The sequence below is a fragment of the Tamandua tetradactyla genome, chromosome 13 (assembly GCF_023851605.1).
Source record: "Tamandua tetradactyla isolate mTamTet1 chromosome 13, mTamTet1.pri, whole genome shotgun sequence".
Classification (NCBI taxonomy): domain Eukaryota; kingdom Metazoa; phylum Chordata; class Mammalia; order Pilosa; family Myrmecophagidae; genus Tamandua; species Tamandua tetradactyla.
Window position 1 is genome coordinate 76,889,160 of NC_135339.1, and position 23,233 is coordinate 76,912,392.

The following is a 23,233-nucleotide window of genomic DNA, read 5'->3' on the forward strand; positions in this document are numbered from 1 at the left end:
GTTCTCTCTGTCTACTCCCCACCCCAGGGTCATAACAGAATTAGGGAGGCTACTGATGTCCAGACATTTGGAGGAAGGCCCTCTAACCTCCAAGTCATCATTGTTTAAGCCTTCAATCTTCATTTAAAGTTCCTGGCTCTCTCCTGACCAAGGAGAGAACCTGAGAGACTTTGCTGAGATAGGGCACTTGCCACTTTTCTGGAAAAGAGAAAATCTTGAAATTGGGCCCAGGTATCCACCAATATCTGAACTTGCCAATCTTCCAGTTTCTCTGTACTTATTCTCCAAATAAATCTCTTCTGTTTTAACCTCCAAGGTACCCCTTCTTCTCCCACATAATCTTTTCAGTGAGTTTAGGATTTTATAATAGGACAAAAGAGTAGGTGACTTTCTTTCAGCAGCTACAGCTTTCTAATCTGCAAAAAACCCCAGGAAAAAAAATTTAATGAGAGCTTTGTGATCTAAACGAAATGGGGAAGGGTGAAAACATAGGAAGAAATTGCTCTGTCATGTATCTGTTGAATGAATAGGGACACATTCAAACGGGACCCCTAAAAGATAATCCTGAGCAGCTAACTGGCATCATTAGGATCCTAAATATTAATATTCAAAGGGATACTGAGAAATAGTGTCTGTAAGGAAACATTGGAAGACGATGACAAACTTTATCTATTTCATAATACTCACAATACCATTTAACATACCCGGAAATCAAGTAAAACGAAGAATTTCCCTCCATTCAGTTTTATGCCAGACCAGAGCCATGAGCTTTGTAAATGAGGAGGGAAATACTTCTAGAGGAAGGTCTCAAAGCAAAAGGTATGATTTTATGAATTGCAATACTGTTTTTTTGATATCTAAGCAATATGTTACTAAGTATTGCAATCTACAGAGGGGGCTTGGATTAAAAATCTCAGAATTATTATTATTTCACTGGAAGGAAGAAGGGTGCATAGGTGTGTGTAAAGGGGCTCAAAATGATATACCACCTTCCTGGCCTAAAAGTTGCTGTCGGCATTTGTAGAGTTCGTATTTATTTATACGCCTACTATGTGAAGGCATTTGAGATACAGCAGGAGTGGGGTGAAGGGTGGGGGGTAGGCGGAAGAGGTTTCAGAGATTTCCCACCAAAAATATACACAGATTCGGTAGTTGGTTAGTGCAACTCCAAATTATCCCCGTAGCATCGAACTAACCCCACTGAAAAAGTACAGACCATGACAGCAGAAAACCGAGTCCGTCAGAGCCCTCAAAACCCACCGCGCACGCGCCCCACGCCCCGGGCCTGCATGACGACCCTGAACTACAATTCCCACAAGCCCCTGCGGTCCCTTCCCGCGCGTCCCCGTCAACTCAAAATGTGGGAAAGGGTACGGCGCGGGTACGGGAATGTCGGTCGCGCTCTTCTTACGTTATCAGTGTCCGCCTGGGATGAAACACAGATCGGGGCCCTCAAAGCATGGCAGGTGCCGAGGCGGCGTTGGCATCGTTGTCGCCTTTGAAAACAGATCCCGCCCCAGTCCCCGAACCTGCAGGCACAGCCTCAGGAACGGCCGCGATGTCGCTTGCGGCCGCGGCCAGGACCGGGTCCGAAGCCAGGGTCTCCAAGGCCGCTTTGGCTACTAAGCTGCTGTCCCTGAGCGGCGTGTTTGCAGTGCACAAGCCCAAAGGGCCCACTTCAGCCGAGCTGCTGAACCGGCTGAAGGAGAAGCTGCTGGCAGGTATTGCAGCCGGGTGGGGACGAGGCTGAGGCGATCGCCGCCAAGGGAAAGTCCCCGAGAGCACACTGAGCTTTTTTTTTTTCTTTTTCTTTTTTCCCCGGCGCTCATGGCCCAAAGAGCTAAGTAATTAACGCCGGGCAGAATTCAGGGGCATTTCGGGTTAGAATTGCTCTGTCGTGAACTCTTTTAGTCTAGTTGGCAGTTGTCGCTCTCAAGGGAAAACCAAACCAAAAAACACCACGGGAAACTTCTGCCCTTGGGCAAGCAGACCGATTTTTCTGTAATCTGACCTGTCTGGAGCCTTTTGTTTGGTGCACAGGGGTAAACCATCCCCTCTCCCCCCATGGAAGCCTTGGCTCTGTGCCCCTAAAGTTTCATTTTAAAAAATGTTGGAAACGCAGATAGACTTAGTTAACCAAGATTTAGTACAGTGTTTTTTTCACATTTTAGTGGACATAAGAATTACTTGGAATCTTGCAGATTTCTCATCCCTGCCCACTAGAGATTCTTATTCTGGGCAACTGGGATATTTTCAGGAAATTGCAATTTTAAGCATTTATCCCAGGTGTAAGTAGTCTGTGGACTACATTTTGAGGGAAACTAAATTTAACTTGGTCACTGTCTAGCAGCATTCTTTTGTTTCTTTATGTACATTGGAAGAAAATGAGAAAAGCCTAAAGGTCAGACAGTTCATCAGCCGGATAGATGCTATCAGAGAACTTTAGGTTTGTTGAGCACTTCCAATAAACCAGGCCTCTGCTCGCTTTTAGAGATGTGAAGATGAAAGATACTGTCCCTTCCCTTAACTTAGCTCATAGTTTAGTAATTTCTTCAACCTGTGGTGGTAAAATTGCTGTTTAGTTAGTATTCAAGATCCTCTAGAATTTGGCCCTGGCCTGTCTTTCCATTTAACCAGTACAAATACTTTCTTCTTATTCAGTTTACTATACTCTAGCAAACTTTACCCTTTTTATTTTTATTTTTTTTAATAAAACATTATCCTGATATGGATTTGTTAATTAAACTGACATAGAATACAGATTTAAGTGTTTCTTAGCAAATAAGCATACTCTTACAAATATTTTCTTCCAATGTTATACTTATTCTTTGGTTAAACTTTCCTTCGACTTTGTTTCCTCAAGGTTCATGTATGGGATGCTGAAGGGAAGAATTGAGCAAGGGCAAGCTTTGTAGTATCCAAGTTTTTCCTTCATAGAATTGGTACTTTCATTTGACCTGATGTGTTAGCGAAACTATGGCTTTTTTGATCCTAAAGGTAATGATTACCATTCTTTCTTTCAAAGAGGTTTTTGATAGGGTCAAGAGCCATATCTTGGCCTCCTAGTTAATCTGTCTTCAAGAACTGAAATTTCATATGACCAGTGAAAACTGATTATTTCGAAGCTGTTGTTGGCTGTCTCCTGGAAGCCACTCACTAAGATGTAGACAGTCTCATTCCCTCAATTTCTATATTATTTACGATTGGTCTAGTCTGTGTTTATGTCTGCTACGTCAGACTTCCCAAATGCCATTGGGAACGTTTTTAAAGATGTAGATTCCAGAGCACCACATTCTGATGCCAGCCAGGTTTAACAATTATTGATGTAGGTCATAGTTAATAGTCATGGCTTTTATTAACATTCCTTGCTTTCCTTTACATAGATTCATGTCATACTAAAATCTCTTATCTGAATCTTTCGGGGCCTGAAACAGAATTATATAGCTAGTTTTGGGGGTTGAGTCATGTGTCCCACAAAAGACATGGACATCTTAATCAGCTTTCATGTGGGTGTGAATCCATTTATACATAGGACCTTTGAAGATGGTATTATTAGTTAAGGTATAGATTTATTTGTGAAGTAGGATGTTTGAAGATCCAATTTAGATGAGGCCAAATTAAATCAGGGTGGGCCTTTCTCCATATGACTGGAGTCCTATAAGGCAGAGGAAATTTGGACACAGTCTGTCAGTAAAAGCAGAAGTCAGTGAGTGAAGCAACTTGCTACGTGATGGAGGCAGAAATGTAATCCTGGGAACCCTAAGGGTAGCAGCAAACAATCACCAGAATGCTACAGACTTGAAGAGAGAAGTGGTCTCTCAAGACCTTGATTTTGAACCTATCCTCCAAAACCACGAGACAATAAGTTCCTTATGCTTATGCCAACCAGTGTATGGTATTTGTCATAACAGCCCTGGCAATCTAAGACAACTAGAAAAGACCTTAAAAGATATTTGTCCATGAATGGTACCAATGGGATGAGCCAAATTCCAATATGGTAGAGATGGTATCTCTTCAAGCTTTAAAGAGGTAAATTTGAACACAAAGGGAAGATGGTAAGTTTATGGGCTTTCATACTTCACGGAGCATCAAGTTGGAAATACAGAGTCCCCCAAAAGGTTTTCATAAAGTCGCGCATGAGAGATGTGCATGAGTTGCACATGTGCGTGAAAGCTGAAGAGTTTGAAGCCAAGCCTGGCCTTAAAGATTTATGTTAAAGCAGACAGCCATGCACTTCCAAGCATGATGATGTCATCAGAGAGCAATTCCAGGACTTGTGTTCCATTAACAAGGGTTCTGACTCAGTAGGGTTGTAATTATGGCCAGAGACTGAGCAACCTAGCCTATCCTTTTGGCCATTTTAATCTGGCTCCTCCACTTTTCACTGTTACTTCGCTTTACCCTTTTCCTTTCCCTGTCTTCTCTTTACTTTTTCATTTGCTTTATTTTTTTGTATTGTCAGTGGTGCTATAAGGAAGGTTTGATGGGTTTCAATATGGCTTTTCCTGCTCCTCCTTTCTCACTTGAAGACAAGTAGCTGATATTTTCTGTTTATTTGTTGTTATATGCCGAAGTAATAATAATAATATTACATTGTTATAGTACTTTATTGTTTCCAAGTATTTTCAGATATACTATTTTAATTTTATCTTTACAACAGGAATTTGAGAAAGACCAGGCTAGTAAACTCTTTTTTAAAATCTGTGCGCTTGGGAAGTTAAGAGTCAAGTAGTTGATGACTGAAACTGTTAGCTGTCTTCCACATAACCTTTTATTGACATTACCTTCTTTAAGGAATTAACATTTGATTAGGAGAGGGAGATAATGAATGTAGGTAGTTTGGGCACTTAGTATACTTTGAAGTAGCCCTGCATGAGATGTACTTCTAGCCTTAGATACCTGGGTGAACAAAAAAATAACACCAGAAGACAGAAGAGAGATGTAGAAATGGAAATTGAGCATTTTTAAAAACTACCAGCCCATAACAAAATTCAGCTTCTTTTCGGCCTTCTTTATCTAATAGCACACCAGTACTAGGACTTAACAAGATTTTTTGTCACTTAGCCTGGGAATTTACCCACTCAAAAAAAATATTTCTTAGAAAATGAGTTATGGTTTCTTAGATAATTAATTTTGGAACACCGTTCCTTTGTATTTCCCTAAGTTTAAATGTACTGTTTGTACATTTTAAAATAGGTTTGCTAGTAATGTTATAACAGTCTTAATACACCAAAGCTTGTATAATACTTTTTATTTGTTTTGAATAAGTCATCTCTCCCCTATGCTTCTGTACAGCCTACTTTATTTGTCTTGGTAATTACCTTTATTTTTTTTAAATCCCAATTACTTTCATAGAAGCTGGAATGCCTTTTCCGGAATGGACCAAGAGGAAAAAGCAGATTTTGAAAATTGGTCATGGAGGGACCCTTGACAGTGCAGCCAGAGGAGTTCTGGGTAAGAGATATGAATGGAAGTTTAATGTAACTGTCAATTAATGTCAGAAAGAAATACTGGGTGAAAACAAATAAGATTGACCAGAGCCTTGCCATTTTCAGTCTGCTTTAGACTATTTCAGATTTACTGGATTTACATTGCCATCTTCTACAGAAGCTTTTCAATGGTACAAGATATACATAACTATTATAAATAGTCACTTTTATGCATGAATGGGACTTTGAGAAAGGTATGTGCAGAAAAGCATTAACAAAGCAGGTCTGAAATTGCTATCTGTAGAAAGGAATTCTTGACTGACGTCTGGGAACTTCGATTTTAGAAGCATTCCCACTGTTCCTTAAATGATATGAATGGTTTTCTGTGTCTCCATGTGATTTATGTTAACAATGTCATATTTGCTGAACACCTACTTTCCTTCTGAGAGTTGGGAATTTTGTCCCTCCCGTGCTGGTAGAGGGTGCCTACCTGACCAGCCTCTAATAAAAACCTTAAGTTGTTGATATTCTAGTGGGTTACCCTGGGCAAAACAACTGCACACACAATACAGTTTTATTCATTACCAAAGAAAGGAGCATTTTCAAGTGTTCTTCCTTACAGGAGGAAGATAGCATAAGGAAGCCTGTGCATTGATTTCTCTAGACTTCGCCTGTGTTTTTTTCATATTAGCTAGCTGTGTATCCTTGCTACATCACTGTCATAAATCTTAGCTGTGTGTACAACCATATTCTGAGTGAATGTTTGAACGTGGAGGTGGCCTATTTATAAGATATGTACCTTTTTTTTTTTTGGTCTATATCTAATCTAATTTCTGAGATCTCTCGCCTTAGAAGGGGTGAATCTTACAGTTTCTGAGAGGAATTCACTTTCTCTTAGAAAATACTAGTTGGGCACTGTTTAATTTGCTAGCTGCTGGAATGCAATATACCAGAAATGGAATGGCTTTTAAAAAGGGGAATTTAATCAGCTGCAAGTTTGTATGTTCTAAGCCGTGAAAATGTCCAAATTAAAGCAAGTATATAGAAATGTCCAATTTGAGGCATCCAGAGAAAGATACCTTGGTTCAAGAAGGCCAGTGATATTCAGGATCTGTCTCTCAGCTGGAAAGGCACATGGCTAACATGGAGGTGTCTGCTAGCTTTCTTTCCCAGCTTCTTGTTTCTTGAAACTCCCTCGGGGGCATTTTCCTTCTTCATCTCCAAAGGTCTCTGGCTGTGAGGGCTCTGTAGCTCTTTCCAAAATGGTTCCCTCTTAAAGGGTTCCAATAAGCAACCCACTTTGAATGGGTGGGGACACACCTCCATGGAAATCATCTAATCAGAAGTTAACACCTTCATTTGGGTGGGTTGCATCTCCATGGATAATTAAAAAAACTCCTGCCCACCAATACTGAATGAGGATTAAAGGACATGGCTTTTCTGGGGTCCATAAATTTAAACCAGCCCAGGCACTTTGCTGCTGGTGGAGGAAATTTAATAAAATTGATTGAGGGGAGAAAAAATCATTGATGTTATTTTATTTCATCTTTATTTTTTGGTTTGGCATTTGGTAGACACTCCAAAGTACATTTTTATGGATTGCTCAAGTGGTGAAGTGTAACTTTACGGACTGCTAACGTATGTGTATGCATGCTAGGGTGTATTTTCTTAACTCTTTTTAACTGCAGGCATAGTTACAGAAATACAGACATTGAGATTCCCCATCTGTACTCTAGTATTTATGGAACACTACTTATGTTTTACATGCAGGGGCCTCTGGTGTTTGATATTCTGTTCTTTTTTTTAATTTTGAGGTAAAATTCACATAGCATAAAGTTCACCATTTTAGTGAACAATTCAGTAGCATTTAATACATTCACCATGTTATACAACCATGTATCTCTATCCAAAATATTTTCGCCTCAAATAAACTTATTTCATTTAGGTGTGGATCATGACCCATTAAATTGATTTCATGATCACTAATGTGATGTGACTCATAGCTTTTAAAATACTATACTACAGTATCAAACCATTTTATTAGAGTTAAAATTAGATAAAAACAAACAATAATAAACCCTGATCTGGGCTATCCAGTGCTAACTAAAGCTAAGGAGTGAAATTGATGTTTATTTAAAAGAAAATGATAATTTTGGTGAAGAAAATATTTTCTTTCATCCAAAAAAATAGAAACAATGTATGATTTTACATTTTCTAAAATTAAAGATTTTTATCCGACTCATGTTAGCAAGAATATCTTTACTGGAGGTTAAAATAGAAAGAAATCATAATGAAATACATTTTTCTGAATTAGAGGATTGAATAATGTCTTCTATAGGCAATAAGGCAAATTCTCACACTTAAAGTTGCTATTTCTTACAATAACTAATGATAACTATTTATTGAGCAGTGCTGTTCGTAAGGTTCCTGGCTAAGAGCATTCGGACGCTATATACTTTAATTCTTATTATAAACCTATGAGGTAGGTATTATTCTTTTACAGGAGAATTGAAGATCCTTTGTCATAGAGTTAGTGAGTGGCAAAGCCAGGATTTGAACCCACTGTCACAGCACTCTTAATGCGGTACTCCAGGTAGCTTCCCAGTCAATTAGAGTCAGCCCTTTAGTTGTGGTCTATTTGTCATAACTGTTCTATCTATTGTTTTCCAAGGCTCAGTACCATAAATCCAAAGGAAAAAGGATAAATTATGCTGCTGACTTATGAATAGACCCATTATTTTCATTTATGGTAGTTGTTCCTCAATGATTTGCAGGAAGTGGTGGCATTCAAGATAGTGAATGAAATCAAGTTTATTTTTCACCCTAGCCTAAAGGATCCTGTTGAAGTCTCCATTTTAGTTATGAAAGGTTGGCATTTGGCTGAGATTTGTCCTTGTGGAGATATAGTATTGAAATAATTTTCCATTTGAAGCCTTTAATTTATGAGCACACAGAGACTTCTGTAATGATATAACATGTTCATGTGTCAAACTTATTAATTTTTCTTCTAATACCCATGGTTTCTGATGAGGTAAAAGTAAAAAGAAAAAAAATTTAAGTAGTTAACCACGAATAAGGAATATTTGTTGTCTAAGTAGTTCTGGAGACTGTCACAAGGTCCTTTTAAAAAAAACCATATATATGTGAAAAAAATAAACTTTCAACATTTTAGACTGTTTTTGTTGTGTTTTCTTTGTAATGTTCATGGTATAGATTAGGAATTTAGCTGGTAATAAGATGGTAACAGAAATTCAGTTTTATATTTCTACAACATAATTGTAAGAGAACTTGCAAAATTCTCATAAGCCCTGTGGTAGGTAGAATAATGGCTCCCCAAAGACCTCCACATCCTAATCCCCAGAACCTGTGAATATGTTGTGTTACATGGCAAGGGGGAATTATGCTTGTAGATGGAATTAAAGCTGCTAATCCACTGATTTACCATAAAGAAATATCCTGTATAGTCTGGGTGGGTCCAGTATAATCAGAAGGGTCTTAAAGAATGGAAGCATGAGGCTGGACAAAGATTCGGAGGAGACATGGGGATAGAGGAAGACGTTGGAGTAATTTGATAGGTATCTTTGAAGATGTTTGGGGCCAGGAGCCAAGCAAGCTGGGCAGCCTCTTGAAGCTGGGAAAGGCAGGGAATCAGATTCTCTCCTAGTCTCCAAAAATGAACAAAGCCCCGCCAACAACTTGACTTTAACTCAGTGAGGAGCATTTTGGATTTCCGATCTTCAAAACTGTAAGATAGTAAGTTTGTATTGTTTTAAGCCACTAAATTTGTGTTAAATTGTTTCAGCAGCAGAAGCTAGTACCAAAGAACCAGAACTTTCACAAATACATGGAGGTTATACAAAGCACTCTCAAATAATCACTGGGTCAATAAAGAAATTGCTAGAGAAATTGGTAAAATCTGGAGACAAATGAAAATGAGTGTACAACATATCAGAACTTATAGGATGTGACAAAGGCAGTGCTGTGAGGAAAATTTGTTGCCCTAAATGCCTATATTAAAAAAGAATGAGCAAAAATCAAGGGTTTAACTGCTTACCTGGAAGAACTAGAGAAAAACAGCAAACTAACCCCAAAGCAAATAGAATAAGGGAAATAACAAGGATTACAGCAGAAATAAATGATTGAAGAACAACAACAAAAACAATAGAAAGAAACAACAAAACCGAAAGTTGGTTCTTTGAGAAAATCAATAAAATCGATGGACCCTTAGCTAGGCTGACAAAAAAAAAGAGAGAGGATGACAAATTTTCTCTTAAAAATCATGTGAGAATACTGTGAGAACTATATGCCAATAAACTAGACAACCTAAATGAAGTGGACAAATTCCTAGAAACACATGAACAACCTACAATGATTCAAGAAGAAATAGAAGGTCTCAGCAAACCAATTACAAGTGGAGATTCAATCAATCATCAAAAAAACTTGCTGCAAAGAAAAGCCCAGGGCCAGATGGCATCACGGGAATTTTATCAGCCATTCCAAAAATCACTAACACTGATCCTGCTCAAGCTCTTCCAAAAAATTGAGGAAGAAGGAACACTACCTAATACATTTTAAGAAGCTAACATCACTCTGGTGCCAAAACCAGATAAAGATGCTACCAGAAAGGAAATCTATAGGCCAGTCTCCCTAATGAGCATAGATCCAAATATTCTTAACAAAATACTAGCTAATAGAACCCAATGACACATTAAAAAATTATACAGCATGACAAGTGTTTATATCAGAAATGCAAGGTTGGTTCAATACCAGAAAATCAAGCAGTGTAATACAGCCCCTGCATCTGAGGTTTCTTCAAAATGTTTCCCTTTTAAAGGAGCCCAGTAAACTAATCAAAACCTACCTTGAATGGGCTGAGTCATATGTCCATCTAAACAAAAGGCCACACCCACAATTGTACACGCCACATCTTTGTGGGATAATCTAATCAAAAGGTTTTCTGCCGTGTAATATTGAATCAGCATTAAAGGACATGGCTTTTCTGGGGTGCACAGTACTTTTAAACTAGCACGTGTTATACTCTTGACTCCCCAAAGACGTGTTCCTTCCATATACAAAACACATTCATTCCATCACAATATTATAAAAGCCTTACATCATTTCAGTAATAATGCAAATGCAATACAAATTCAGAAACAATACAAAATCTCATCAAAATTAGTTACAGTAATGGTCTATTCTTAGGCAAAAAATTTTCCTCTGGCTCTGGACCTGTGAAACTCAGAATATGTTATCTGCTGCCAATTTACAAAGGAGGGACAGTCATAGGATACATCTTTCCATTTCCATAGGGAAAGTTTGATAGGTAAACAGGGGTTGCTGGACCCAAAGAGTTCCGAAAACCTGCAGGGCAAACTTCGTTGGATTTCAAAGTGCGAGAGTCATTCACACTCAGGGCTTTAGAAAGTGGCAGTCTTACCCTTTCCAAGGGCTGATGCCGCAGTCTTACTCTCTCTGAGAGCTGGGCTCATTGAGGGAGGACCATCGTTTTCTTGGCTCCATCCTCTCTGAGCTTCAATGCAGAACCTGGGATCTCTGCCTTCTTTGGGATGCGGGCTTAACCCCTTCAGAGCAATAGGATGACATCCAGTCTCCCTCAATCCCCGGGTTATTTTCTACCCTCTTTGAGGCCTTAGGTGGCAAAACTCTTCCTGAGCATCAAGGCAGAAGTGTCCCACCCTCTGCTTTTGGGACAAACTCACCCTCTCCAAGTGTGTAGGTGGGTCTGCTCTCCTGGCCTGAGGTTTCTTGGCTTCAGACTTAGCTGCCATGGTTGTGCCTCTGAAGTCATTTTTCCTTCAACTTGTCCCTTTTCTGTTCCTTTTAGTTCAGACTGGCAGTGATTCTGTTTATACAGATCCCACGATATTCTTGTCGATTTTCTGTGCAGTACGCAGGGAGCATAACAACCATCAGACAATAAGACTTTCCACAAATCCTTTCTGAATAATTCCATTTCCAATACTGGCTTATCCTGAAATGACTGGCTGGTTCTCTGTTTGGTTAAATCCTCACATGGGGCCCTATTCACTGGGGTCTTGCTTACTGGAAGCCCAGAATTTTCCAGACCATCAGTTTTTTTGTTTTCTATGTATCTAAGAGTTCAGTTCTCAATTTATCTCTTTCCTCTCATATTTTACTCTAAGCTGCAAAGAGTAGCCAGAGTGCATTTTCCACATTTACTTTGGAAATTTCTTCTGCTAAACATCAAAGTTCATTATTCTCAAATTCTGCCTTTCATCTACAGGGAACATCTTCCTTCCAGTTTGCAATGACGCATTCCTCATTTTTCTCTAAAGCCTCGTCAGAGGTATCTTTAGAGTTCACATTTCTACCAACAATCTCTTCAGAGCATTCTCAGCCTTTTCTATCAAGATCCTCACAGCTCTTCTAGAATCTTCCCCTTATACATTTAAAAAGCCATTCCAACATGTTTGGTATTTGCAAACTGCAGCAGTACCCCACTCTGTACCAAATCTCTATTGGTTTGCTAATGCTGCTGGAAAGCAATATACCAGAAATGGAACAGCTTTTAAAAATGGAATATAATAAGTTACAAGTTTACAGTTCTAAGGCCGTGAAAATGTCCAAATTAAAGTACCAACAAGAGGTTACCTTTGCTCAAGAAAGGCTGTTGCTGTTTGGAACACTTCTGGCAGCTGGAAAGGCATGTGGTTGGTGTCTGCTGCTCCTTGCTCCCGGTTCCATTGCTTCCAACATCTGATGCTTGTGGTTTCTTCTCTAAGGATCTGTGGTCATCCACTTAGCTTCTCCAGGACACCCTCGATTTTTAGTTGCTTAACATCTCATGGGAAGGGACATGGTGATGTCTGCTGGCCTTTTCCAGTGTCTCAGCATCTGCTCTCTCTGTCAGTACTCCGTGCATCTCCAAACATCCATGTCTCGTCAGCTCTGAAGCAGCTATTCTTCAAGTGTCTGTACCTGAGGTTTCTTCAAATGTTTCCCCTTTTAAAGGACTCCAGTAAACTAACTGCACTCACCTTGAATGGACAGAGTGACATCTCCAACCAAAAGACCATACCCACAGTTGGGCATGCCACGTCTCCTGGAGATAATCAACAATACTGAATCAGGACTAAAGGGCGTGGCTTTTCTGGGGTACACAATGCATGCTTTCTGCACACAGGGCAAGTTCTGGGACAGTGAATTCAGGCCACCACCAGACGGATTGGACCAGACCTACATGCTCGCAGTATGTACGTGAGGGCTCCTTTGCTACTTCTGGATCTGGACCAGCGATCTGTACTGGGAGTCTGGACTTGCTCTGTGCTGAGCCACTGAGGGGTGCCAGCCAGCGCACTATGAAATAAATAAAATAGTATGAGTTGGATGAAGACGTGACTAGGGCAGTCTGGTTTGCAGCAGTCCAGAAACAAGAGGATGATGCTAATCTGATTTAAGCTTGGGGCAGATGAAGAAAGCCTGGATGAATGATGTGGGGGAAGGAAAGAAGTTAGATTGTCGGGTTTGAATTTTATTCCACCATGTACTAGTTGTGAGATGCTGGGCAAAGTTCTTCTCTCTGTGCCTCAGTTTCCTCATCTATAAAATGGGGATCATAATTGTATTACCTTTTAAGGTTGTGAAAGGAGTAAATGAGATAATGAACAGAAAGCATTTAGAGTGGAACTTGATAAGTAGCAAACTCACTGAACAGTAGCTGTTGATAGTACTGATAATTTTTTCAAGTTGCCAATCATTTCTCCTTGTTTCTTCTTGTGATTCTGAATTGTGTTGATAATACTGCGTTCTTTTTTTCTTATACACAATTATATCTTTTTTTTTATTAATTAAAAAAAGAATTAACAAAACAATTAGAAATCATTCCAATCTACATGTACAATCAGTAATTCTTAATAACATCACATAGTTGCATATTCATCATTTCTTAGTACATTTGCATCGATTTAGAAAAAGAAATAAAAAGACAACAGAATAAGAATTAAAACAATAATAGAAAGAAAAAAAACAAAAAAAACAAAAACAAAAAACCTATACCTCACATGCAGCTTCATTCAGTGTTTTAACATAATTGCATTACAATTGGGTAGTATTGTGCTGTCCATTTCTGAGTTTTTATATCCAGTCCCGTTGTACAGTCTGTATCCCTTCATCTCCAATTATCCCTTCTTTTTTTTTTTTTTTTTTTAATTAACGGAAAAAAAGAAATTAACCCAACATTTAGAGATCATACCATTCTACACATGCAATCATTAATTCTTAACATCATCACATAGATGCATGATCATCATTTCTTAGTACATTTGCATTGGTTTAGAAGAACTAGCAACATAACCGAAAAAGATATAGAATGTTAATATAGAGAAAAAAATAAAAGTAATAATAGTAAAATCAAAACAAAACAACACAAAACAAAACAAAAACCTATAGCTCAGATGCAGCTTCATTCAGTGTTTTAACATGATTACTTTACAATTAGGTATTATTGTGCTGTCCATTTTTGAGTTTTTGTATCTAGTCCTGTTGCACAGTCTGTATCCCTTCAGCTTCAATTACCCATTGTCTTACCCTGTTTCTAACTCCTGCTGAACTCTGTTACCAATGACATATTTCAAGTTTATTCTCGAATGTCCGTTCACATCAGTGGGACCATACAGTATTTGTCCTTTAGTTTTTGGCTGGATTCACTCAGCATAATATTCTCTAGGTCCATCCATGTTATTACATGGTTCATAAGTTTATCTTGTCTTAAAACTGCATAATATTCCATCGTATGTATATACCACAGTTTGTTTAGCCACTCTTCTGTTGATGGAGATTTTGGCTGTTTCCATCTCTTTGCAATTGTAAATAATGCTGCTATAAACATTGATGTGCAAATGTCCGTTTGTGTCTTTGCCCTTAAGTCCTTTGAGTAGATACCTAGCAATGGTATTGCTGGGTCGTATGGCAATTCTATATTCAGCTTTTTGAGGAACCGCCAAACTGCCTTCCACAGTGGTTGCACCCTTTGACATTCCCACCAACAGTGGATAAGTGTGCCTCTTTCTCCGCATCCTCTCCAGCACTTGTCATTTTCTGTTTTGTTGATAATGGCCATTCTGGTGGGTGTGAGATGATATCTCATTGTGGTTTTGATTTGCATTTCTCTAATGGCCAGGGACATTGAGCATCTCTTCATGTGCCTCTTGGCCATCCGTATTTCCTCTTCTGAGAGGTGTCTGTTCAAGTCTTTTTCCCATTTTGTAATTGGGTTGGCTGTCTTTTTGTTGTTGAGATGAACAATCTCTTTATAAATTCTGGATACTAGACCTTTATCTGATATATCATTTCCAAATATTGTCTCCCATTGTGAAGGCTGTCTTTCTACTTTCTTGATGAAGTTCTTTGATGCACAAAAGTGTTTAATTTTGAGGAGTTCCCATTTATTTATTTCCTTCTTCAGTGCTCTTGCTTTAGGTTTAAGGTCCATAAAACCGCCTCCAGTTGTAAGATCCATAAGATATCTCCCAACATTTTCCTCTATCTGTTTTATGGTCTTAGACTTAATGTTTAGATCTTTGATCCATTTTGAGTTAACTTTTGTATAGGGTGTGAGAGATGGGTCTTCTTTCATTCTTTTGCATATGGATATCCAGTTCTCTAGGCACCATTTATTGAAGAGACTGCTCTGTCCCAGGTGAGTTGGCTTGACTGCCTTATCAAAGATCAAATGTCCATAGATGAGAGGGTCTATATCTGAGCACTCTATTCGATTCCATTGGTCGATATATCTATCTTTATGCCAATACCATGCTGTTTTGACCACTGTGGCTTCATAATATGCCTTAAAGTCAGGCAGCGCGAGACCTCCAGCTTCGTTTTTTTTCCTCAAGATGTTTTTAGCAATTCGGGGCACCCTGCCCTTCCAGATAAATTTGTTTATTGGTTTTTCTATTTCTGAAAAATAAGTTGTTGGGATTTTGATTGGTATTGCATTGAATCTGTAAATCAATTTAGGTAGGATTGACATCTTAACTATATTTAGTCTTCCAATCCATGAACACGGTATGCCCTTCCATCTGTTTAGGTCTTCTGTGATTTCTTTTAGCAGTTTTTTGTAGTTTTCTTTGTATAGGTCTTTTGTCTCTTTAGTTAAATTTATTCCTAGGTATTTTATTCTTTTAGTTGCAATTGTAAATGGGATTCGTTTCTTGATTTCCCCCTCAGCTTGTTCATTACTAGTGTATAGAAATGCTACAGATTTTTGAATGTTGATCTTGTAACCTGCTACTTTGCTGTACTCATTTATTAGCTCTAGTAGTTTTGTTGTGGATTTTTCTGGGTTTTCGACGTATAGTATCATATCGTCTGCAAACAGTGATAGTTTTACTTCTTCCTTTCCAATTTTGATGCCTTGTATTTCTTTTTCTTGTCTAATTGCTCTGGCTAGAACCTCCAACACAATGTTGAATAATAGTGGTAATAGTGGACATCCTTGTCTTGTTCCTGATCTTAGGGGGAAAGTTTTCAATTTTTCCCCATTGAGGATGATATTAGCTGTGGGTTTTTCATATATTCCCTCTATCATTTTAAGGAAGTTCCCTTGTATTCCTATCTTTTGAAGTGTTTTCAATAGGAAAGGATGTTGAATCTTGTCGAATGCCTTCTCTGCATCAATTGAGATGATCATGTGATTTTTCTGCTTTGATTTGTTGATATGGTGTATTACATTAATTGATTTTCTTATGTTGAACCATCCTTGCATACCTGGGATGAATCCTACTTGGTCATGATGTATAATTCTTTTAATGTGCTGTTGGATACGATTTGCTAGAATTTTATTGAGGATTTTTGCATCTGTATTCATTAGAGAGATTGGTCTGTAGTTTTCTTTTTTTGTAATATCTTTGCCTGGTTTTGGTATGAGGGTGATGTTGGCTTCATAGAATGAATTAGGTAGTTTTCCCTCCACTTCGATTTTTTTGAAGAGTTTGAAGAGAATTGGTACTAATTCTTTCTGGAACGTTTGGTAGAATTCACATGTGAAGCCATCTGGTCCTGGACTTTTCTTTTTAGGAAGCTTTTGAATGACTAATTCAATTTCTTTACTTGTGATTGGTTTGTTGAGGTCATCTATGTCTTCTTGAGTCAAAGTTGGTTGTTCATGTCTTTCCAGGAACCCGTCCATTTCCTCTAAATTGTTGTATTTATTAGCGTAAAGTTGTTCATAGTATCCTGTTATTACCTCCTTTATTTCTGTGAGGTCAGTAGTTATGTCTCCTCTTCCATTTCTGATCTTATTTATTTGCATCCTCTCTCTTCTTCTTTTTGTCAATCTTGCTAAGGGCCCATAAATCTTATTGATTTTCTCATAGAACCAACTTCTGGCCTTATTGATTTTCTCTATTGTTTTCATGTTTTCAATTTCATTTATTTGTGCTCTAATCTTTGTTATTTCTTTCCTTTTGCTTGCTTTGGGGTTAGCTTGCTGTTCTTTCTCCAGTTCTTCCAAATGGATAGTTAATTCCTGAATTTTTGCCTTTTCTTCTTTTCTGATATAGGCATTTAGAGCAATAATTTTCCCTCTTAGCACTGCCTTTGCTGCGTCCCATAAGTTTTGATATGTTGTGTTTTCATTTTCATTCGCCTCGAGGTATTTACTAATTTCTCTTGCAATTTCTTCTTTGACCCAGTCGTTGTTTAGGAGTGTGTTGTTGAGCCTCCACGTATTTGTGAATTTTCTGGCACTCTGCCTATTATTGATTTCCAACATCATTCCTTTATGGTCCGAGAAAGTGTTGTGTAAGAGTTCAATCTTTTTAAATTTGTTAAGACTTGCTTTGTGACCCAGCATATGGTCTATCTTTGAGAATGATCCATGAGCACTTGAGAAAAAGGTGTATCCTGCTGTTGTGGGATGTAATGTCCTATAAATGTCTATTAAGTCTAGTTCATTTATAGTAATATTCAGATTCTCTATTTCTTTGTTGATCCTCTGTCTAGATGTTCTGTCCCTTGATGAGAGTGGTGAGTTGAAGTCTCCAACTATTATGGTATATGAGTCTATTTTCCTTTTCAGTGTTTGCAGTATATTCCTCACGTATTTTGGGGCATTCTGATTCGGTGCGTAAATATTTATGATTGTTATGTCTTCTTGTTTAATTGTTCCTTTTATTAGTATATAGTGTCCTTCTTTGTCTCTTTTAACTGTTTTACATTTGAAGTCTAATTTGTTGGATATTAGTATAGCCACTCCTGCTCTTTTCTGGTTGTTATTTGCATGAAATATCTTTTCCCAACCTTTCACTTTCAACCTATGTTTATCTTTGGGTCTAAGATGTGTTTCCTGTAGACAGCATATAGAAGGATCCTGTTTTTTAATCCATTCTGCCAATCTATGTCTTTTGATTGGGGAATTCAGTCCATTGACATTTAGTGTTATTACTGTTTGGATAATATTTTCCTCTAACATTTTGCCTTTTGTATTATATATATCATATCTGATTTTCCTTCTTTCTACACTCTTTTCCATATCTCTCTCTTCTGTCTTTTTGTATCTGACTCTAGTGCTCCCTTTAGTATTTCTTGCAGAGCTGGTCTCTTGGTCACAAATTCTTTCAGTGACTTTTTGTCTGAGAATGTTTTAATTTCTCCCTCATTTTTGAAGGATAATTTTTCTGGATATAGGAGTCTTGGTTGGCAGTTTTTCTCTTTTAGTATTTTAAATATATCATCCCACTGTCTTCTAGCTTCCATGGTTTCTGCTGAGAAATCTACACAAAGTCTTATTGGGTTTCCCTTGTATGTAATGGATTGTTTTTCTCTTGCTGCTTTCAAGATCTTCTCTTTCTCTTTGACCTCTGACATTCTAACTAGTAAGTGTCTTGGAGAACGCCTATTTGGGTCTAATCTCTTTGGGGTGCGCTGCACTTCTTGGATCTGTAATTTTAGGTCTTTCATAAGAGTTGGGAAATTTTCAGTGATAATTTCTTCCATTAGTTTTTCTCCTCCTTTTCCCTTCTCTTCTCCTTCTGGGACACCCACAACACGTATATTTGTGCGGTTCATATTGTCCTTGAGTTCCCTGATACCCTGTTCAAATTTTTCCATTCTTTTCCCTATAGTTTCTGTTTCTTTTTGGAATTCAGATGTTCCATCCTCCAAATCACTAATTCTATCTTCTGTCTCTTTAAATCTATCATTGTAGCTATCCATTATTTTTTCTATGTTTGCTACTTTATCCTTCACTTCCATAAGTTCTGCGATTTGTTTTTTCAGTTTTTCTATTTCTTCTTTATGTTCAGCCCATGTCCTCTTCATGTCCTCCCTCAATTTATCGATTTCATTTTTGAAGAGGTTTTCCATTTCTGTTCGTATATTCAGCATTAGTTGTCTCAGCTCTTGTGTCTCATTTGAGCTATTGGTTTGTTCCTTTGACTGAGCCATATTCTCAATCTTTTGAGCGTGGACAGTTATCTTCTGCTGCTGGCGTCTGGGCATTTATTCAGATTTCTCTTGGTGTTGGACCCAGCAAGGTTGTAATATTTTTCTGTGAAATCTCTGGGTTCTGTTTTTCTTATCCTGCCCAGTAGGTGGCGCTCGTGGCACCCGTTTGTCTGCGGGTCCCACCAGTAAAAGGTGCTGTGGGACCTTAAACTTTGGAAAACTCTCGCTGTCCTGGGGGTTCGCTAGCCGAAGCGGCTTGAGCCGGCCCGGGGTCCGAATGCAGGGAGGGTTGCTGGTCGCCGTAGCCAGGGAAAGAGCCCGTCCGAATTTCCTAGTCGGCCCTGGGCAACAAGCGTGGCGGGAGGGCGCCAGCGGCAGCGGCCCGCCCGAGAGAGTGCACGTTCCCCGGGAGTCACGGGTTTGGAAGGGGCCTCCCCCACCCGTCACCGTTCTCCGCGGCCTGGGGGTTTCCGATCCAATTCTCTCAGTTGGTCCGGGGGCTGTGCGTGGTGTGGGCGCCAGCCGTCTTTGTTTCAGGGGACCGCCTCTCCAATTCTCCCAGCCGGCCCGGGAAGCCACAATTATATCTTTTAATGAGGAATCCCTCAATTTTTAAAAAAAATTTGCTCACTATTAAGTAAAGAACTGATTAAATCCCCACAGACTTACTTAGTGCAATGTGTTGTTGTAAAGGATAAATAATCTTTGAAATTGAGGAGACAAGTGGGCCATTTTTGTACTTTATATTTGGTTTATCTCAGCATACATTCTCCAGGCTTTCCTTTATCTCTGTGTTTGTGTGTGTGTGTTAGATCAATTTGTAATGTTTTTATTTTCTTAATTGTATACTGCTGGGCACTAATCAACTTTATATGGTTCGTTAAGTATGATGATTGCTTTTGCTCTGTTTAATAATGAAGTCTGTCAAAAGACTTCATATCAGACACTTGAACATTGTTCATTGTAGCATATATTTTACCCTGATGCCTGTATAAAATCCCAGTTAGTTGTTTGAGATTGTTCTAAAATTTATTATTATCTAATTGCCTAGGTTGAGATATCTAACATGTTTATTAACACATTAGGATGAAAAATAAAATAGTCTTTTCATCCTTTTCCCTCTTCAGGGTTTCTTAGTTGCGTGACAAGTTGCGTGACAATTTAAAGTAATAGGGCCCTCACTTTGTGTTAACAATATGCCTTTTCCAACTTCACACTGTATATGTTAGGAAGTTATGATAAAAATGTCGATATTTTTTAAAGCTCAGGTTTCAGAATGGCATGTCATGATATTTCTCTCTTTGATTTGTAGTGGTTGGAATTGGAAGGGGAACAAAAATGTTGACCAGTATGTTATCAGGGTCTAAGGTAAGAGTACTGAATTAGTTCTATTTTTATTTTTTCTTTAATGTTTTTCTTAATGACCTATGTGTTAGATTTTTAAATCAATTAAAAGAAAATAAATGAACGTATAACTTGCATATTGTCAGTATTCCTGAGTATTAAGTATGATATCTATAATCCTGATATTTGAGATTTAAAATATTGGGACTCTAAATTAGAAATTCATAGTTGGAAAACATATTAGATTCCTGGAGCCTACCCTTGTTAAAAAAAAAAACAAAACAACAAACAAACATATTAGACTTACAGAAGCAAAAACTCTGTAGTGCTCATAATTAGAAGAAGGTAAACTTAGATTTTTCATATAATCATATTTCGTAAGAGGAAAAGGAACTTAAAGATCATAAATTCTAATGGCAGATTTTTTTTAAACCTCTGAATTTTTATAGAAACAGTATCATTTTGTAAACCATTCTCTTTTCAACAAAATATTTTTTTGAAAGATCACAAAATGTTTATTAAAGAAAAGAATGGGGCTTCTTTAGGATGGTAAATTATATTGTTCATCTGTGAGAGTAGACTTGGCTAAATAAAAAAAATCCCTTCTTGAGGCATTTGATAGGATTGATGGGAGGAATTAAGCAGAGGTAGAGAGGCATAAACCTATGGACAGCTTCAAGCATTTAATGAATAACACTCAGAAGAAAGAGGATGGTGAAAGGAGCATTAAAATAGAAGTAAAGATGCCAAAGAGTTTAACTTTTGTGGGCCTCTCAGTTTTTCTTTAGGAAAAATGATTTGATCATCTCTTCCAGCTCTAAGGGAGATGATGGTTCAAGTTATAATAGCAGCTGGGGCTCCCTTCTCTGTGAAAAGGAGATTAATATACCAGTAGGTAGAGTGGCGTTTCAACAAGTTCCTGAGCTAAAACTATTTATTTTCAAACTTTTCCAGTAAATGGGTTATAAATAGTTGGTAAAATGATCAAGTTACATCTAATTTTTCTCATACAAATGTCTGAGATGAAATGCCATTTAAAATTTTTTCTCAATTCATCATAGACTGATGACTTGTAAAATATAATTAAAATATAATGGCAATGACAAATTGGAAAATGAGTTCCTAAACACTCTTATCTTCTGAACTTATCTTGTCATGGATTAGTGCTGGTCTGTGGACCATACTTTGAATGGCATTGATCTAACTAATCTTTTTTAAAAAATTAAAAAGCGCTGGAGAGCATATCATCTATGGCATCCCTATTTTAGTTAGCCACCTTGTGTCTTTCATTTGGAAAGGATCTTATGCCTTAGATACATGGAAAAATTTCGGTATTGTTTCCTTTTCAATCTTCCAAAATGCTGGTGATGAAAGCCACAAAATATTTGGTAATGGATGGAATAGTGGTAATAGGACATTGTGAACACAATTAAAAGCACTGAAAATTGTATCTACATATGATTAAAAGGGAAAATGTTAGATTGTATGTACGGTAACAATAAAAAATATTTTGAAAAACTCACATAATATATAGTTGTGTTAGAATGGAGGATTTTAACTATTATACAGGAAATTTGTACATTTAAATGCTGATAGAATCTGTTTATGATATAGGCTTTGCCAGTTGCATGATATTTCTTATCTCCAAAATATAAGCAAAGGTTACTTTGATATATGATTAGGGATGATGTTTATTTTCTTTTTTCACATTACTTCATATTTTCCAAAATCTTTTTATAATAACTGGAAAGATATTTTACATTAAGGAATATTTGTTACTTCTTTAAAAAATGAAATGTGTTTAGTTCATTGGAATATTCTTTACCAACCCTTCCCCTCCCAAACCATAAACACCCATAGTATATGTTATTGAAAAGTTTTACTTGTGAATTCCAGGTATAGTTCCAGAACTATAATGGCTAAAAATGTAAATACATCATTCGCTTTGATTTAAGTTTTGTCACAGACCATTTTAATATTCAGGTAGGAAAGGTGAATAATGTCCTATAGTGAAATTATTGATTCTTAGATGACTCTGAAACATAAATTGAAAATCCCAGGTGTTATGTTGTTACAGTAACCTAGTTCTTGGGTGCCTCACATTTCAAAAATAGTTATTGTCTTATTAGCTATTTATGCTTCTTACCCTTTTAATTTTATATTATGTATTTGCTGAAGGATTGAGATCACTTAGGTTTACCAGTAAGTATGTTGAAGATTGTGTTTTTCTTAACTTTTAAAACTTTTTTTATTGTATAATATAACATATATACAAAGCAAAGAAAAAAACAAATTTTCAAAGCACTCTTCAACAAGTAATCACAGGATAGATCCCAGAGTTGATCATGGGCTACCATACCATCATCTCAGATTTTTCCTTTTGACTGCTCCAGAACTTGGGAGGCTAGAAGGAATAAATATTTTTTTATCATCAAAATCCACTTTTTTTTCTTTTCTTTTTTTTGTGTGTGAAAAATAACATTATGCAAAAAAGCAATAAATTTCAGAGCGCAGCACAACAATTAGTGTAGAACAGATTTCATAGTTTGTTATGAGTTACAGTTCCACCATTTAGGTTTTTACTTCTAGCTGCTCTAAGATCCTGGAGACTAAAAGAAATATGAATATATTGATTTAGCAGTCACCTCATTTGTTAAACACTACCTTCTTTGTATAATTCCACTATTACCCTTCATCTCTCTCCCACTTTGTAGGGGTATTTGGCCTATAGCCATTCCAAATTTTTCATGTTGGATTAGGGGTGTCAATAATAAGGGCTAGGGAGATGGATCTAGCTAATGTTCTGGAAAGACTGGCCCCTTGTAGGTTTCAGGATTAATCTGGTCCAGGGACCCATCTTGAGGTTGTAGGTTTCTGGAAAGTTACCCTAATGCATGAAACCTTTGTAGAATCTTATATATTGCTGTAGGAGTTCTTTATGATTGACTACAATGGTTTTGGTTGGGTTTGGCAAGTTATAATAGGTAGCAATGTTTAACTGAAGTTTGTGTAAGAGCAAACTCCAGAGTAGC

At 37.6% G+C, this 23,233-nt stretch overlaps 1 protein-coding gene across 3 annotated transcripts in view; it reads left to right on the top strand.

Annotated features, from left to right (window-relative positions):
• Positions 1–1,337: 1,337 nt before the first annotated feature.
• Positions 1,338–23,233, top strand: part of TRUB1 (TruB pseudouridine synthase family member 1) — a 59,922-nt gene continuing 38,026 nt past the window's right edge. For all 3 annotated transcript variants that reach the window (XR_013161755.1, XR_013161756.1, XM_077126122.1), the window contains exons 1-3: positions 1,338–1,721; positions 5,356–5,454; positions 20,170–20,225. Coding sequence is in view for 1 of the 3 variants with exons in the window: in XM_077126122.1 (XP_076982237.1) it covers positions 1,460–1,721; positions 5,356–5,454; positions 20,170–20,225 (417 nt within the window). In the remaining 2 variants the exon portion in view is untranslated. The remainder of the gene's footprint in view (positions 1,722–5,355; positions 5,455–20,169; positions 20,226–23,233) is intronic.